Source organism: Pseudorca crassidens, chromosome 13, assembly GCF_039906515.1.
Source record: "Pseudorca crassidens isolate mPseCra1 chromosome 13, mPseCra1.hap1, whole genome shotgun sequence".
In the NCBI taxonomy this organism is placed as follows: Eukaryota; Metazoa; Chordata; class Mammalia; order Artiodactyla; family Delphinidae; genus Pseudorca; species Pseudorca crassidens.
The window spans coordinates 55,825,331-55,843,901 of record NC_090308.1 but is presented as its reverse complement, the minus strand read 5'-3'; the positions used below and the strand labels follow the sequence as shown (position 1 = coordinate 55,843,901).

At 37.0% G+C, this 18,571-nt stretch overlaps 1 protein-coding gene across 7 annotated transcripts in view; it reads left to right on the top strand.

Annotated features, from left to right (window-relative positions):
* Nucleotides 1–18,571, top strand: part of GRIK2 (glutamate ionotropic receptor kainate type subunit 2) — a 642,939-nt gene that overhangs the window by 292,936 nt on the left and 331,432 nt on the right. For all 7 annotated transcript variants that reach the window (XR_010933794.1, XM_067702471.1, XM_067702472.1 and 4 more), the window contains 2 exons: nucleotides 11,107–11,288; nucleotides 18,258–18,311. Coding sequence is in view for 6 of the 7 variants with exons in the window: in XM_067702471.1 (XP_067558572.1) it covers nucleotides 11,107–11,288; nucleotides 18,258–18,311 (236 nt within the window). In the remaining variant the exon portion in view is untranslated. The remainder of the gene's footprint in view (nucleotides 1–11,106; nucleotides 11,289–18,257; nucleotides 18,312–18,571) is intronic.

The window sequence follows — 18,571 nt, the reverse complement described above, 5'->3', positions numbered from 1 at the left end:
TGCATCTATTGAGATGATCATATGGTTTTCTCCTTCAATTTGTTAATATGGTGTATCACGTTGATTGATTTGTGTATATTGAAGAATCCTTGCATTCCTGGAATAAACCCCACTTGATCATGGTGTATGATCCGTTTAATGTGCTGTTGGATTCTGTTTGCTAGTATTTTGTTGAGGATCTTTGCATCTATGTTCATCAGTGATATTGGCCTGTAGTTTTCTTTCTTTGTGACATCCTTGTCTGGTTTTGGTATCAGGGTGATGGTGGCCTCGTAGAATGAGCTGGGGAGTGTTCCTCCCTCTGCTATATTTTGGAAGAGTCTGAGAAGGAAAGGTGATAGCTCTTCTCTAAATGTTTGATAGAATTCGCCTGTGAAGCCATCTGGTCCTGGGCTTTTGCTTGTTGGAAGATTTTTAATCACAGTTTCAATTTCAGTGCTTGTGATTGGTCTGTTCATATTTTCTATTTCTTCCTGATTCAGTCTTGGCAGGTTGTGCCTTTCTAAGAATTTGTCCATTTCTTCCAGGTTGTCCATTTTATTGGCATAGAGTTGCTTGTAGTAATCTCTCATGATCTTTTGTATTTCTGCAGTGTCAGTTGTTACTTCTCCTTTTTCATTTCTAATTCTATTGATTTGAGTCTTCTCCCTTTTTTTCTTGATGAGTCTGGCTGATGGTTTATCAATTTTGTTTATCCTTTCGAAGAACCAGCTTTTAGTTTTATTGATCTTTGCTATCGTTTCCTTCATTTCTTTTTCATTTATTTCTGATCTGATTTTTATGATTTCTTTCCTCCTGCTGACTTTGGGGTTTTTTTGTTCTTCTTTCTCTAATTGCTTTAGGTGCAAGGTTAGGTTGTTTATTCGAGATGTTTCCTGTTTCTTAAGGTAAGATTGTATTGCTATAAACTTCCCTCTTAGAACTGCTTTTGCTGCATCCCATAGATTTTGAGTTGTCGTGTCTCCATTGTCATTTGTTTCTAGGTATTTTTTGATTTCCTCTTTGATTTCTTCAGTGATCACTTCGTTATTCAGTAGTGTATTGTTTAGCCTCCATGTGTTTGTATTTTTTACAGATCTTCTCCTGTAATTGATATCGAGTCTCATAGCGTTGTGGTCGGAAAAGATACTTGATACAATTTCAATTTTCTTAAATTTACCAAGGCTTGATTTGTGACCCAAGATATGATCTATCCTGGAGAATGTTCCATGAGCACTTGAGAAAAATGTGTATTCTGTTGTTTTTGGATGGAATGTCCTATAAATATCAATTAACTCCATCTCGTTTAATGTATCATTTAAAGCTTGTGTTTCCTTACTTATTTTCATTTTGGATGATCTGTCCATTGGTGAAAGTGGGGTGTTAAAGTCCCCTACTATGAATGTGTTACTGTCGATTTCCCCTTTTATGGTTGTCAGTATTTGCCTTATGTATTGAGGTGCACCTATGTTGGGTGCATAAATATTTACAATTGTTATATCTTCCTCTTGGATCGATCCCTTGATCATTATGTAGTGTCCTTCTTTGTCTCTTCTAATAGTCTTTGTTTTAAAGTCTATTTTGTCTGATATGAGAATTGCTACTCCAGCTTTCTTTTGGTTTCCATTTGCATGAAATACCTTTTTCCATCCCCTTACTTTCAGTCTGTATGTGTCTCTAGGTCTGAAGTGGGTCTCTTGTAGACAGCAAATATATGGGTCTTGTTTTTGTATCCATTCAGCCAATCTGTGTCTTTTGGTGGGAGCATTTAGTCCATTTACATTTAAGGTAATTATCGATATGTGTGTTCCCATTCCCATTTTCTTAATTGTTTTGGGTTTGTTATTGTAGGTCTTTTCCTTCTTTTGTGTTTCTTCCCTAGAGAAGTTCCTTTAGCAGTTGTTGTAGAGCTGGTTTGGTGGTGCTGAACTCTCGCAGCTTTTGCTTGTCTGTAAAGGTTTTAATTTCTCCATCAAATCTGAATGAGATCCTTGCTGGGTAGAGTAATCTTGGTTGCAGGTTTTTCTCCTTCAACACTTTCAGTATGTCCTGCCACTCCCTTCTGGCTTGCAGAGTTTCTGCTGAGAGATCAGCTGTTAACCTTATGGGGATTCCCTTGTGTGTTATTTGTTGTTTTTCCCTTGCTGCTTTTAATATGCTTTCTTTGTATTTAATTTTTGACAGTTTGATTAATATGTGTCTTGGCGCATTTCTCCTTGGATTTATCCTGTATGGGACTCTCTGTGCTTCCTGGACTTGATTAACTATTTCCTTTCCCATATTAGGGAAGTTTTCAACTATAATCTCTTCAAATATTTTCTCAGTCCCTTTCTTCTTCTCTTCTTCTTCTGGAACCCCTATAATTCGAATGTTGGTGCGTTTAATGTTGTCCCAGAGGTCTCTGAGACTGTCCTCAGTTCTTTTCATTCTTTTTTCTTTATTCTGCTCTGCAGTAGTTATTTCCACTATTTTATCTTCCAGGTCACTTATCCGTTCTTCTGCCTCAGTTATTCTGCTATTGATCCCATCTAGAGTACTTTTAATTTCATTTATTGTGTTGTTCATCGTTGCTTGTTTCATCTTTAGTTCTTCTAGGTCCTTGTTAACTGATTCTTGCATTTTGTCCATTCTATTGTCCATTCTATCTCCAAGATTTCGGATCAACCTTACTATCATTATTTTGAATTCTTTTTCAGGTAGACTGCCTATTTCCTCTTCATTTGTTAGGTCTGGTGGGTTTTTATCTTGCTCCTTCATCTGCTGTGTGTTTTTCTGTCTTTTCATTTTGCTTATCTTACTGTGTTTGGGGTCTCCTTTTTTGCAGGCTGAAGGTTCGTAGTTCCTGTTGTTTTTGTGTCTGTCCCCAGTGGCTAAGGTTGGTTCAGTGGGTTGTGTAGGCTTCCTGGTGGAGGGTACTAGTGCCTGTGTCCTGGTGGATGAGGCTGGATCTTGTCTTTCTGGTGGGCAGGTCCACGTCTGGTGGTGTGTTTTGGGGTGTCTGTAGACTTATTATGATTTTGGGCAGCCTCTCTGCTAATGGGTGGGGTTGTGTTCCTGTCTTGCTAGTTGTTTGGCATAGGATGTCCAGCACTGTAGCTTCCTGGTCGTTGAGTGAAGCTGGGTGCTGGCGTTGAGATGGAGATCTCTGGAGATTTTTGCTGTTTGATATTATGTGCAGCTGGGAGGCCTCTTGTGGACCAGTGTCCTGAAGTTGGCTCTCCCACCTCAGAGGCACAGCACTGACTCCTGGCTGCAGCACCAAGAGCCTTTCATCCACAGGGCTCCTTAATTTGGGATGATTCGTTGTCTATTCAGGTATTCCACAGATGCAGGGTATATCAAGTTGATTGTGGAGCTTTAATCCGCTGCTTCTGAGGCTGCTGGGAGAGATTTCCCTTTCTCTTCTTTGTTCTCACAGTTCCCAGGGGCTCAGCTTTGGATTTGGCCCCGCCTGTGCGTGTAGGTCGCCGGAGGGCGTCTTTCTTTGCTCAGACAGGACGGGGTTAAAGGAGCCGCTGATTCGGAGGCTCTGGCTCACTCAGGCCGGGGGGGTAGGGAGGGTCACGGGGTGTGGGGCGGGCCTGCAGCGGCAGAGGCCGGCGTGACGTTGCAGCCTGAGGCGCGCCGTGCGTTCTCCCGGGGGAGTTGTCCCTGGATCCCGGGACCCTGGCAGTGGCGGGCTGCACAGGCTCCCCGGAAGGGCGTGTGGCTAGTGACCTGTGTTCGCACACAGGCCTCCTGGTGGCGGCAGCAGCGGCGTTAGCGTCTCATGTCTGTCTCTGGGCTCCGCACTTTTAGCCGCGGCTCGCGCCCGTCCCTGGAGCTCTCTCAAGCAGCGTTGTTAATCCCCTCTCCTCGTGCACCAGGAAACAAAGAGGGACGTAAAAGTCTCTTGCCTCTTCGGCAGGTCCAGACTTTTCCCCGGACTCTCTCCCGGCTAGCCGCGGTGCACTAACGCCCTGCTGCTGTGTTCACGCCGCCAACCTCAGTCCTCTCCCGGCGCTCCGACAAAAGCCGGAGCCTCAGCTCCCAGTCCCGCCCGCCCCGGCGGGCGAGCAGACAAGCCTCTCGGCTGGTGAGTTCCGGTCGGCCCGATCCTCTGCGCTGGAATCTGTCCGCTTTGCCCTCCGCACCCCTGTTGCTGTGCTCTCCTCCGCGGCTCCCAAGCTCCCCCACTCCGCCACCCGCAGTCTCCGCCCGCGAAGGGGCTCCTAGTGTGTGGACACTTTTCCTCCTTCACAGCTCTCTCCCGCTGGTGCAGGTCCCCTCCCTATCCTTTTGTCTCTGTTTAGTTTTTTCTTTTGCCCTAACCAGGTACGTGGGGGGTTCCTTGCCTTTTGGGAGGTCTGAGGTCTTCTGCCAGCGTTCAGTAGGTGCTCCGTAGGAGTTGTTCCACACGTAGATGTATTTCTGGTGTATCTGGGGAGGAAGGTGATCTCCGCGTCTTACTTTTCCGCCATCTTCCTGATGGCAACTTCTGAAAAGAGCGTCTTGGACCTCTGTCGCCTGGAAGCTTAAGACACACCTTGATTTTAGGTATTGTAAAATAACTGACAGCAGAAAAAGCTTTAAGAAATGTACTCTCAGTGATAGAATTAGAGGGAATAGAATGTTACTCATCTACCAAAGTAAAGGGATAATTGCAATGTGGTGCTCTTCCTTATTAGAAGATTTTCAGGAACCCATCTGCCTGGATTGTTTCTTTTTTATTATCATTACATCAACTAATTACATTAGGGAAAAGGGGATATTTTAATTAAAAGACTGTTTTAAGGCGTTATAATTCTACTCTTTCATTAAATAACTTAACCAGGTGCCAAATTTGTTAAACTATATTTCTGAAAATTGTTGTTTGGAAATTATTTGTGTTAACCATATTTTCAACAAAATAGATTTTGCCTTTTTATTTTATCTTATAGATGAGTCCTTTTATTTCTCCATTTTGACCAAAGAACCATATGATAGGACCACATATATACTATCCCAATTATTTTGAAAGGCTTACTTTTTTCCTAGAAAGGGGACAAACTGTTTCATTTTACAGAACATGCATATTTACTTGTATATGATGGAGGGATGAGGGTAATTCTTTCTGAAATTGGCATTTTTGGACTGTGATACATTGCAGAGGAATGCTGGGGTAGGTAGGAAGATCGATAGCGATCCACAGCGGAAAATACTTAGCCAGTATTGTAAGTAAAAGACGTTCCTACTGTTTAAACCCTTTTTCGTGTGGATAAAAATCTCACCCACATATGTTAAATTACAGGGATGTCATCAGATAACTCAAGTAGGTGAGTAAACGTCCACTCTTTGGATGTCTTGAATGCATCTCCCATTTTGTCAGCCCTCCTCTTATTGTTTCAAGGTGTTCTGAATAACAGAATTCAGACAGGGATTTGTATGTAAGTGTCCGACAGTGGGGAGGGGAAAGGATCTACAATGGAAATATGGATAAAAGAGAAACAATAGCACTGGACAGAGCAATGAAGACTTAGAAGCCGAGAGAGGACTCTAAGCACCTGTGCAGGAGATGGTGGAAAGCCAGAATTTAAAAATCATGATTCTACTTTCAGTATTCAAACACCTCTCTAGATGTCTTCTCTCTGATTGAAATGCTGAACGATTTTGATTCCAAAAAGTGAATGTGAAAAGCATTAGAGAAACAAGTTTGGTATTAAAAAATGTAAAAGTCAAACTGTATGTCATGCAGTTAAAGACTGAATAAATACTATTATTCCAATCATTATATTTATACATGAAATGATGTCTTGTGCATAGTAGATATGCAGTAAATATATGTTGAATGAATGAATGAATGAATAAATAAAGACAACATTTCTCTCAAATTCTCAAGTAGGAGATAGCAGTTCCTACTAGCAACAGCTATTTTTTTAAAAATTTTAGCCCTTCAATATTATTCCTCAGGGAAGCTGGCAAACTGAAATCTGTTACATTAATGTCAGCAGGGATGTATATGTGTGAAGAGAATAAGTAAACATTTATTGTACCTGATACCTCAGTGGATTATCCACATGAATTCTTAAGACACTTGAAAACGCTTGGCAATATTTATACTTAGGGTGAACTCTACAAATGCTGTTTGTGGATTTTATACTTCTGAAAATTTCTATTTTCGAGTCAGTTGAGCTTTTTCAATTCAGAACTGTTGGGCTAATCCATAACTATATAGCTACTTTTTCTTTGGTAATGAGTTAATCTCAACATTTTGATTAAAATTTTGTTGTTGTTAGGTGTTCAGTCTATATGAGTGTCAAAATAACTTCCAAGAATAGATTTAGTAACCAGCACATTTAAAAAAATAACTGTATTCTTTCCTTCTTAACCCAAATAACAACAATGAAAATTGCTACTTTTTGAGAATCTGATATATGCCAGTTCCTTTTCTGGTGTTTTATATATTAATTCATAGATGGTTTTACCCTATTATAGAGAAGAGGAAAATAAAACAGATCTAAGAGAGATACAATGTCTTGCATAAAGATCCACATATCATAGATTTTTGAACTGAGATTCACATTCCACACTCAGGCTGTTGCTTCTCTGATAGACTAAATCCCCCAAATTTACATTTGAGTCGCTCAAAATCTTGTGAGGTAAGTAAGCCAAGGGTAGCTTTCTTTTCTTTACTCATCCAAGGTTGGTATTAGATCAGTCTGCATTTATATAAATAATGAGAATAAGAGAAACTTAGAACTAGGAAAAATTTAGAGATAATCCAATTTAGTAATTCTTAGGCATTTTGGGTTTGGTAGCACTTTACACTCTTAATAATTACTGAGGATCTCTAAAAGCATTTATAATATGCTTATAAACATTTACCATATTAGTAATAAAATTATAACATTTAAAAATATTAATTCATTTAATAATTGCAATACCAAATCTATTATCTATTCACATATCATATTTTAATGAAAAATACCTATATTTTCTAAAACAAAAATGTAATAAGAAGAGTGGCTTTGTTTTGCATTCTCATAAGTCTCTTTACTATTTGGTTTAATAGGAGGTAGTTGGATTTTCATATCTACTTCCTCGTTCAATCTGCCATGACATCATCCATGTCTTGTAACCCCTAGAACACTCCACTGCACATGTGTGATTGAATGAAAGTAAAAAAACCAAATAACCTCTTATTATTATTATGAAAATAACTGGACCTCAGGGACCCTCCTGATGGGGCTGTGAACCACACTTTGAGAACTGCTGCTCTAGATAAGACTCCTCCCATGACCTCACACTCTGGAAGCACTCTCTCCTCACAGATGCCCAAGCCAAACATCTGAGAAACCTCCCTGACTCAGCCCTTCTCCCTCACCAACCACTTATCATCTTTTCTCAAAAATCTCTAGTCCCTTTTTTTTTTTTCTTAGATTCCATATATATGTGTTAGCATACGGTATTTGTTTTTCTCTTTCTGACTTACTTCACTCTGTATGACAGACTCTAGGCAAAGTGAGAGAGTGGCATGGACATATATATATATACACTACCAAACGTAAAATAGATAGCTAGTGGGAAGCAGCCGCATAGCACAGGGAGATCAGCTCCGTGCTTTGTGACCACCTAGAGGGGTGGGATAGGGAGGGCGGGAGGGAGACACAAGAGGGAAGAGATATGGGAACATATGTATATGTATAACTGATTCACTTTGTTATAAAGCAGAAACTAACACACCATAAAAAAAAAAAAAAAAATCTCTAATCCCTCCACTTCTTTCTCTCCCTACCGTCTTGACCTGAACACACACCTTACCCTTTCCCAACCTGCATTATTACAACTGTCTTCCAACTCTTCCTCCCGTTTTAGTTCTTCTCTTCTGTCCTCTATAGTGAAAATCTGAGTGATTCTTTTGAGATGCAGATTCCAAGTGAGCATTTTCTACCACACTTAAGTTAAGGGCCTTAACTCTAATGTAAAATACAAGGGCATCCTAAGCATCCCTGCCCTCTTCTCAAATTACACTTGTCAGCACTTCTTCCTTGCTTCTTAAGATTCTTTGCCCATGCTCTCTCACCTCCACGCCAGTATAAAAGCTGTCTTTTCTTCCATCCATTCCTTCCATTCTTTCTTTTTATTTAGGTATGAACTTAGACATCACCTCCTTTGAGATAATTTCCCTGAACACTCCCACTCTGAGTTAGGTGATCCTGCTATATGCTTCCTCAACCATCTGTACTTTCCCTATCAAAACAGTATTGCCATTTTTCATTTATAATTGCTTGCTTAGTAGCATTTGTCCCCCTGTGTATTTTTAGCATGGTATGGGCAGGAAATTTGTCTATTTATATATTTCATTGTCTCCTCAATGTCTAGAACAGTGCTTGACCTACAGTAAAAATTTAATAAACATTTGATGCATAAGTAAATGAATGTCTTTTTTTCTCTCTCTTATTCCTACGGTCAGTTGTATTTACAGTTTTTTAATTCACTCTTCCTAATGAAGTTGGAAATCATTCTTTAATTGTTTTATTGTCTTATGCTACTAGTTAATACTAGTAGTATTAACTACTAGTTAATATAAAATAGTTATTATCCTACAATATAGCTATCAAAGGGTATCTCTCATAAGACACTTATCTGAAACCAGACCTATCTTTGGAAACTGGCCACACTCTTTGAATCTCTCACCTGGAAAGATTGTTAAAAATGTACATGCAGGAGTCCTATCACCTGAAGATTCTTATTAGGTTGTTTAGATTGTACCCAAGCTTCACAGGTTACTATCATACCTTCCAAAGTTTGGGAGCCACTGCCTTACAGCAATTATATTCAGGTTTATTTATAAAAAGTAGTTAAACAATGTTACTACCCTTTAAGAATTTATTCTAATTTAGTCACAGAGTACTCCCATATGTAAAGAAATGTATAGCCTTTTATAGATGTTTTAGAGGATTTTATAAGCCCAGTGTTAAATGCTGCTACAATTAAGCAGGTGTTATAAATTCAAATATTTGTTTTCATCTTTGTACAGTTCAGTGTTAACATCTGTACTCATTATATACATAATTCCCTAGACTGAATTGTATCATGTTTAATGGGTATATTTGATATCAATTAACATGTAACATTTATTTTACTAATAGTATTATACTGTGTAATTTATGCATATATTATCTGTAGGATTTTATATATCAAAATTTTAAAACAACTTACAATGAAGTAAACTTTATGGGACAATGTTTTATTTAATGAATTCATTTAATTTTTTATAATTTTATTTATTATTATTTTTTTGGCTACAATGGGTCTTCGTTGCTGCACATGGGCTTTCTCTAGTTGTGGCGAGCGGGGGCTACTGTTCGTTGTGGTGCACGAGTTTCTGCTTGCCATGGCTTCTCTTGTGTGGAGCACGGGCTCTAGGCACATGGGCTTCAGTAGTTGTGGCACATGGGCTCAGTAGTGGTGGCTCGCAGTCTCTAGAGCGCAGGCTCAGTAGCTGTGGTGCATGGGCTTAATTGCTCCAAGGCATGTGGGATCTTTCCAGACCAGGGATCAAACCCGTGTCCCCTGCATTGGCAGGTGGATTCTTAACCACTGTGCCACCAGGGAAGTCTGGTGGGACGATATTTTAAAAGCAAAAGATACCATATATTTATGAATTTACATGTTTTATCTTGCATGTCTCAAGGATAAAAATACTGAAAATTAGTCATGTTAATTTTATAACTATGTTGCAACATATTAAAGTGTATTATAGCATTACATGTCTAAGAGGATCTATTATTTATTTAAAAACTGAATGAAAAAAAAATTCCTAGAATTAGATTTTATTCTCTATATCTCATGTTATTTTAATACACAGTAGATTTTTAGTCATAGTAAGATTCTTTTAATTCCTGTTTCCAAGTAGAGTTATATATATATAATAAAGAGAGTATGTGTGTGTGTGTGTGTGTGTGTATATATATATATATATATAGAGAGAGAGAGAGAGAGAGAGAGAGAGAGAGAGTTCCAGATAGTTATTTACAAATATTTTCCTTTATAATTGTTTGTCATAGTAATATTTATGAAGGTAGTTTTTCAGGAAAGATAGAAGTAGAGTTTTAGAAATATAAAGATGAGATGGAAAAAGGGGTAAATAAGAAGGAAGAGGGGAGAAGGGGAAAGGAAATTGCTTAATTTTGTCCAAGCTAATAGAATTGTATGATCCTTCTTTTCTTATCATACTCTTATATATTGGATCTTTTATATCAGTTTTTAAGGGGTTTCATTAATTAGAAAGTTTCTATAAAGGAATAAATTCATTGATTTGTCTCTGTTATTTAAAAATGCATAACAGTTTAATGACCTATTGAAAATGGACCTATTAATTTGATATATTTTTGAAACATATAATCAGGAGCTACTTTTCTAAGAAAATGTTTGCTTTATTAGTAATTTCTGTGGTTATATTTATTTCTGAAGAAATACAGAATGATACAAATAAAAACAATACAAAGGAAAGTTTTATTTATTAAAGTAATTTAATTACACTTCTGGCTATTTAGTCTTTTTATTAAGAAAAGTATATCACTCTTACATATACACCAAATTACTATACCATTACTTGTGAACAAAAACAAGAAACAATAACCAAAGTTTGTAATAATAGAGAATAATTACATAAATTATGTCCACTAAAACTTAATTGGACAAACTAGAACAGTAATCACTAACTTACAATGACTTATAAGACATTGTCACAAAACAATTATTGATGTAAAATACAAAAAATAACCCTCTATGTGTATATGTGCAAATACATAGGAAGTATATGAAGGATAATATTTCAAGCCATCAACAGTGACAACCCACTGGGAGTAGAATTAGGATAGAGAGGGAAACTTTTATTTTAAATTACTTTATCTATTTAAATTATTTACATTAACTTACAGTCATGTATGTCTTTCATACTTTGAGAAATACACTAAGAATTTGAGAAGTGATTTTAACAAAAATAACTGGGGATTGGGAGTTCTGAAGTAGGAATTTCAATGGTCACGTCATGACGTACACATGTACATGGTCAAGGAAATCAGATGCTGTGGTATGTTTTGTGATTCTATGAACTACTCTGTTTTTTCTGTAACATTCTATTTTTTTTCTTTTCCATTAAAGGTCTCATTCGCTTGCAGGAGCTCATCAAAGCTCCATCAAGATACAATCTTCGACTTAAGATCCGTCAACTACCTGCTGATACAAAGGATGCAAAACCCTTACTAAAAGAAATGAAAAGAGGCAAGGAGTTCCATGTCATCTTTGACTGTAGCCATGAAATGGCAGCAGGCATTTTGAAACAGGTAATCTTTAAATTATTTAAGTTCTTAATTCCTTTATTAAATTTGAGTTTGAAATTTTTTTTTACATCTTTATTGGAGTAGAAGTGCTTTACAATGGTGTGTTAGTTTCTGCTGTATAACAAAGTGAATCAGCTATACATATACATAGATCCCCATATCTCCTCCCTCTTGCGTCTCCCTCCCACCCTCCCTATCCCACCCCTCTAGGTGGTCACAAAGCACCGAGCTGATCTCCCTGTGCTATGCGGCTGCTTCCCACTAGCTATCTATTTTACATTTGGTAGTGTGTACATGTCATTGCTACTCTTTCACTTGGTCCCAACTTCCCCTTCCCAGTCCCCCTCAAGCCGTGTCTTCAAGTCCATTCTCTACGTCTGCGTCTTTATTCCTGTCTTGCCCCTAGGTTCTTCAGAACCTTTTTCTTTTTTTAGATTCCATATATATGTGTTAGCATAGGTATTTGTTTTTCTCTTTCTGACTTACTTCACTCTTGTGACAGACTCTAGGTTCATCCACCTCACTATAAATAACTCAATTTTGTTTCTTTTTATGGCTGAGTAATATTCCATTGTATATATGTGCCACATCTTCTTTATCCATTCACCTGTTGATGGACTGTTAGGTTACTTCCATGTCCTGGCTATTGTAAATGGTGCTGCAGTGAACACTGTGGTGCATGTATCTTTTTGAATTATGGTTTTCTTAGGGTATATGCCCAGTAGTGGGATTGCTGGGTCATATGGTAATTCTATTTTTAGTTTTTTTAAGGAACCTCCATACTGTTCTCCATAGTGGCTGTATCAGTTTACATTCCCACAACAGTGCAAGAGGGTTCCCTTTTATCCACCCTCTCCAGCATTTATTGTTTGTAGATCTTTTATGATGGCTATTCTGACCGGTGTGAGGTGATACCACATTGTGGTTCTGATTTGCATTTCTCTGATGATTAGTGATGTTGAGCATCTTTTCATGTGTTTGTTGGCAATCTGTATATCTTCTTTGGAGAAATGTCTATTTAGGTCTTCCACCCATTTTTGGATTGGGTTGTTTGTTTTTTTGATATTAAGCTGCATGAGCTGCTTGTATATTTTGGAGATTAATCCTTTGTCAGTTGCTTCATTTGCAAATATTTTCTCCCATTCTGAGGGTTGTCTTTTTGTCTTGTTTATTTATTTATTTATTTTTTGGCTACACTGTGTGGCATGTGGGAATCTTAGTTCCCCACCAACCAGGGATCAAACCCATGCCCCCTGCTGTGGAAGCGTGGAGTATTAACCACTGGACCGCCAGAGAAGTCCCCTGTTTTTTTGTTTTTTAAATCAAAGTGTTATTGTTACACAGTTGGTTTAAAAAAAAAAGCCAGAGAAGTGACCTTGATGTGATTTTCTGATAAAAAGTCTAAGTACTTTAATTAATTGTCTTAAAAGAAAAGTAATATAAATATTGATGATCTTTAAAGCACATTGAATATCCGAGGTTCCTTTCAAATGGCTAAAATGCCGTTTGTTAATGTGAATATTGATCAATGAAGTAGATATTTCTGTTTTGTGCTGAAATGAGGGAATAAACTTCAAATCAACAATTAAGCAGCTCAACCATTAAAATCAACTAGTAAGAAAAAGAGGAAAAAAAAATGTTCTTTACCTGTCATGTACGCTGAGATGCCTTACACATTTGATCTTATTTAATTATCACCATAACCAAATGAAGTAGGGACTAGCTCCACTTTACAGACAAAGAAACTGAGTCTCAGAAAGATTAAGTAGCTTGATCAATGTCCATCATTGATCAAGGAAATAGCAGAGGGATTTATATTTCTCTTAGTGATGTTAGGAAGTATTCATTTCAGAATAAGCATTGCCTACCTAAAAAGATAATTCTAAATCAATCAAATGAAACAATTCATAGCAGTAAAACCTCTTACTATTACTTCAGCACTATTCAGGCCTAACAGCACACTGGAAAACAATTATTATTAGCTCATATCTTATATATGAGGGGATTGATGTAAGGGGTTAAATAGCTAGTACAAGGCTGTACTATGTAGTAGAGCCTGAATTTGAACACAAGTCTTTGGACTTTGTTGTTTAAGCTCTTCTATACACACTGCCTGACTGGAGATTAGCCACCTGTCTTGAAACCTCTCAAATGTAGGATAAAATATCTCTACTAGAGAGTTATGCAGATTCAGATGTCAAATTATATCTCATAAAATATAACTACCAACAGTAAATGTCTGTTATAACATGGTTAGTTTATTAAGCAGATGTTTATCCAATCTTCCAATATGATGTTGGTTTCACTACAGTAAAATATTTAATTGGATTTGGGAAATTGCTCTAGTGTTATATTTGAGTAATAAAGAATATAAGGGTGGTTGTTGTTGTTTGGTTGGGTCTTTTTGGGAACAAAATGATGCGATAAAGTAAGCACTGGAATCTAGAATAGGGATTTGTTTTTCATTTAATACCAAACAATTCTTGGTCACATTTAGAATACACAGACTTGGAAAGGATACCTTTCCTTTATGCCTGGAGTGAGTATCGCTGTACTATCTGTCAGTGACAAATAATAGGCTTTTGGTAGGCTTTCTCTAGGCCTCCAACAAGTATATAGGTGATCAGTTGTCTTGTCTCTAGAGTAACTAACTCTGACTTACTTTGCTGTTTGAAAGGTGAGAGTATCCATCACCTTTAATAATAGAATTTCCATTCTGGCTTCTAGTTGATATATCCCTTATTTCATACTTGTTTTCTGATGTGTAACCTGCTATTTGCAAAACGAAAACAGAATTAAAGTAGTATCTAAAACATATACAACAGTAAAATTATATAATTTTAACAAGATTAGTAGGTGAAAAATCAGAACGGAGGGGAAATGAGAATATGAAAGTTAAGTTGAAGTCAGAGTAACACTATTGCACAGAATGCATGCTTTTTGATCCTGTAACACTGGCAGACCACACATGGTGGGATTTTTTTAAAACTTACCTTGTCCCAGAGAGCATTTATCTCATATTTGGATCTTAGCTACTCTAGAAACCAATTCAAAAAGAAAGTAAATAGTTTCTTTTTTGTAACTGCAGCAGTACATTTAATAGGACTCCATTTTATGATTTATGAAATTTTTCTGAGATTCCTCAATGTTGGCTAATGATCACACTCCAAAGAAATGGTACAAGAGTTGAAGATAAGACACAAATGGGCTTTCAGCTTGTCTGGCTTAATCCAAGAACAAATATTAGGAGTATCAAGAAAAAGAGATGTTTGTTTGTTTTATTTAAACTGACTGAGCTCTTACTGAATAGTGAGCAACCATGGATTTGAAGTTTTCCTGCCTGAGAGCTTTAAAAGTGAGTGAAGCCTGGGCTTGGCGAGATTTCCTCTGAGGCAAATCAAGAGCACTCATTGGCATACATGTCTTAATAGCAAAAGATTCCACCTCTACTCAGATTTGTCAAAGAGAATCCTCCATGGCAGGGCCAGGATGCTGTGGAGTAAAGTCTCACGAAGACATTCTATCACAGAAAAAAATAGCAACCAAGGACTTTAAAGTCCATATCAGAGAGTGTGAAATCAAATTTTTAGCCTGGAAAAATGTAAAAGCAGATACAAAGAAACTGCTACAGCAGCAAGAAGTAAAATATAATAAAATTTTAAGAAATACGTATAAAGTCTAACCCCTCCGATTGTTAACCTTAAGCAATGTAACGTCCAGATATAACCTGAAGGATAAACTGGTTGCAAAGTATATGCCTGGATAACTGCATGTGTTAATTTGTCATATGGCATTGTTAACGCTACATCAGTTAAATGTTGGGAAATTCTAACAATATTTTGATTTGGGAAAAAATTATTCTGTGGTATTTCTTTCCAGGAGGGGTGACGTGGCTCAAGCAATTTTCTTTTGTGGCCACTCTTATTTATACACAAGAAGATAATAATTCAGAAGCACTAGTAGCAAGACATAAATGCTATAATTAAAAGAAGGTCCAGAACAAGTTCTTTTTTAATTCCCATTGGAAATTATTAACTCACCTTTCAAGAGAGTATCCCCTTTGTTCACTTTTGTTCATGTTAGAGTATAGGTACTCCATCAAAAATAACTAAACTTTTCTACTTAGATCTAAGTTCGTAGTCCATACTGACTCTTGTTTTCAGAATCAAAGACTGAAGGGAGGTCAGTGAAATGCTCACACAGTCCTCAGTTATCCCTTAAAGGTTTCTTTTCAACGTAATGAAGAAGAAACCTGGGGCTGGTGCAGAACACCATTTTCTTAACCACCTCCCACCCTCGCCTCCAAAACACAATTTCCAGGATTGGGCTGAGATTCCCAGGTTTTCGAATTATCAAGGAGGAAACAGCCAAAATTTTAGAATGTATAGATCCTAAATGGATCTGTATCTTTGGGAATATAAAATATGCCACTTTATAAAAGGCATAGATTATGCTCTATATCCAAGCTCCAAGAATTAGAGACCTGGAGTTTATTTTCACTCACTGTCTCAATTTGTTGACTAATTTATTCATTCTTATTATGTCTTAGTTTCTTCACCTGTAAAATAAGTATAATAACAGGACCTACGTCATAGGATTTTTAGTGAGGCCTAAATTGATTAAGATGTGCAGTGTGCTCAGAATAGTACCCAGCACTTTTTAGGCATTATGTGAGTGTTATTTATAGTTATACATCTGAATCGCTGTTTCTTTCATTTATCCCAATCGATATTTCTATGCCTTTGAGTTGGTAAAGTAACAAATATCGACAAGGGTAATGCTGAACTCTCATTGAGTAGTTCTGAAGTTGCGAGACCTTTAACACATATCCATCAGGAACAATGAATACCTTCTACAAAGATAATCTTGTAAATTTTTATTTAATAAGAAAAATTTTCTCTTATTTTGCTTAAATGTAAATTTATCAGAGAGTTATTGGCTCATGTAATTTTTATCCATTCAGGAAATATTATTTGTTTCCTGAAAGTTGTACATCCAATTCAGTTGTGTGTGTGGGAGGGTGTTCCCCATACCACAAGCAGTGCTCTGATGCCAGCACATTGTCCTACAACCCAGTTCAGTTCTCACAGCATCTATCCAGAGGTAGCATCCGATTCTGCAGGTTAAGGGCTTAGTCCTACAAGACTGTTTCCCCACCTCCCCCACTTCGGACATGAACCACATGTCCAGGTAATCACTTGTGCTTCTGACCCACCGGCTATAGATTGGAGGTTCCTACAACCCCCTCCTTAGGTTCGATTAATTTGCTAGAGCAACTCACAGAACTCAGAGAAACATTTTACGTACTAGATTCCCGGTTTATTATGAAAGGATGTAACTCAGTAACAGCCAGATTGGAAGAGATGCAAGATACAGGGCAAGGGCAAGGAGCTTCCTCGACCCTTCTGAGTATGCCACTCTCCTCGCACCTCCACATGTTCACCAACCTGGAAGCTCTCCAGATCCTCTCCTTTTGGGTTTTTCTGGTGGCTTCAGTTCATAGGCATGATTGATTAAATCATTGGCCATGGCGATTGAACTCAGTCTCCAGCCCCTCTTCCTTCCCAGGAGGTCACCGGGGTAGAACTGAAAGTTTCAACCTTCCAATCATGAGATTGCTTTCCCCTGGCAACCAGCACCCACCCTCCCATCTTAGGGGATTTTCCAAAGTCACCTCATTTGACATAAACTCAGTTGTGGTTGAAAGGGGCTTGCTAAGAATAACAAGACACCCATTTCACCTTTATGGCTCTGAAGCAATTTCAGGAAGTGAAGAAAAGAAACCAAATATTATAACAAAGATGTTCCCATTGCTTTTATTGTTTGGGAAATTCTAAGAGTATCTGGAGTTTTGTGGCAGAAATGGGATGAAGACCAAATACATATTTCTTATTATAAATTACAGTATCACAATTCCTAAGTTCCTTTCCTCTGCTCAGTTCTTTGATGCTACCTATCATTAACAAATGTTTCTCCCTTTAAAAAAAATACATTTCATATATCCCAAAATTTTTCACAAACATCTATCTTTTCTTACTGAACAGCTAATGCTGTGGAAATACACATTTTATTGTAGCTAACTGGTTAATACCTACCTATGGGTATGGAATACAAAGGATGTAGCTGGGGCAGCTACTTAGTAAACCAATTTGAGTAGTTAGTAGTTTGTGGAAGAACATTAGATGCACCTGAGAATACTTGTTTCCTACTAAGAGTTCTTCATTCAGCTCAAAAATGCATCATTTTTCAATTATCATCACCAGCTACTGTTCACTGATAAATAGCTATTTCTAAAGGATTCTGTATTTTCAGAGAGGAAATTGACACTTCTTATGACTGGGAGTTCTAACCCAAAAGTCCTTGTTTTAAGACTGATAGTCTAAAATTGATGAGGACTTTAGAAGTGTGAAATAAAACATAGTAAATTTCAATTGTTCATTAATAAAAAATAAACTTGCCTTTATCTGTACAGTGGTGATTTACATTTGCTTCATTAATACTAAGAAAACGTCTCTAAAATGCTAAAAAAAATTCCTGTTGGTATTGTACTTTGGAGCACTGTTTTCCTAATTGAGTAATACTTTTCAACAAAATAAAATGGTGTTCCTTATTATGGAATTTGTAGTGAAGATATTACAAATATAATGAACTAAGATTTGCTCATTTGAGGTTTTGTTTCAAATTTAATGCCTCTTTTAATATGTAAAACGTAAGCTTTACAATTGCAAACATTCAATTAATAGCTTTTCTATCAAGAGAATTGGTTCAGAAATTCCTTTGTAACCACTAATCTTTTTTAACTATGGAAAAAAGATTTAGTTTGACCCAATTTTAATGTAACCTGAATACTATAGGCTGATTCTTCATTACATTCTGCTATTTTCATCTCACTTGTCTTATTGACATAATGTATTTCATCTAACGTGTACCTTCAATATTAATATTTTAATATTTTTATTTTTTACTTCTTAGGCATTAGCTATGGGAATGATGACAGAATATTATCATTACATCTTTACCACACTGGTAAGTAATTTATTAAAACATAAAGAGAATGCTCTAAATTTTCTTATAATGAATTTCAGGATGAAAAATGGGTTTTTGAGTGGGAAGAAGTAATATAATACTGGCACTTTTAAAGTTATGATTTATTTTATTTTGATAAAACCCAAGAGGAATTATCATCATAGAGATCTAATGATTCTTGGTGGGAAGCTGATGATTTTGAAATAATATCGTTTCAGATATTAATTCAAAATAATGTCTTATTTTTATATCGCTTAGAG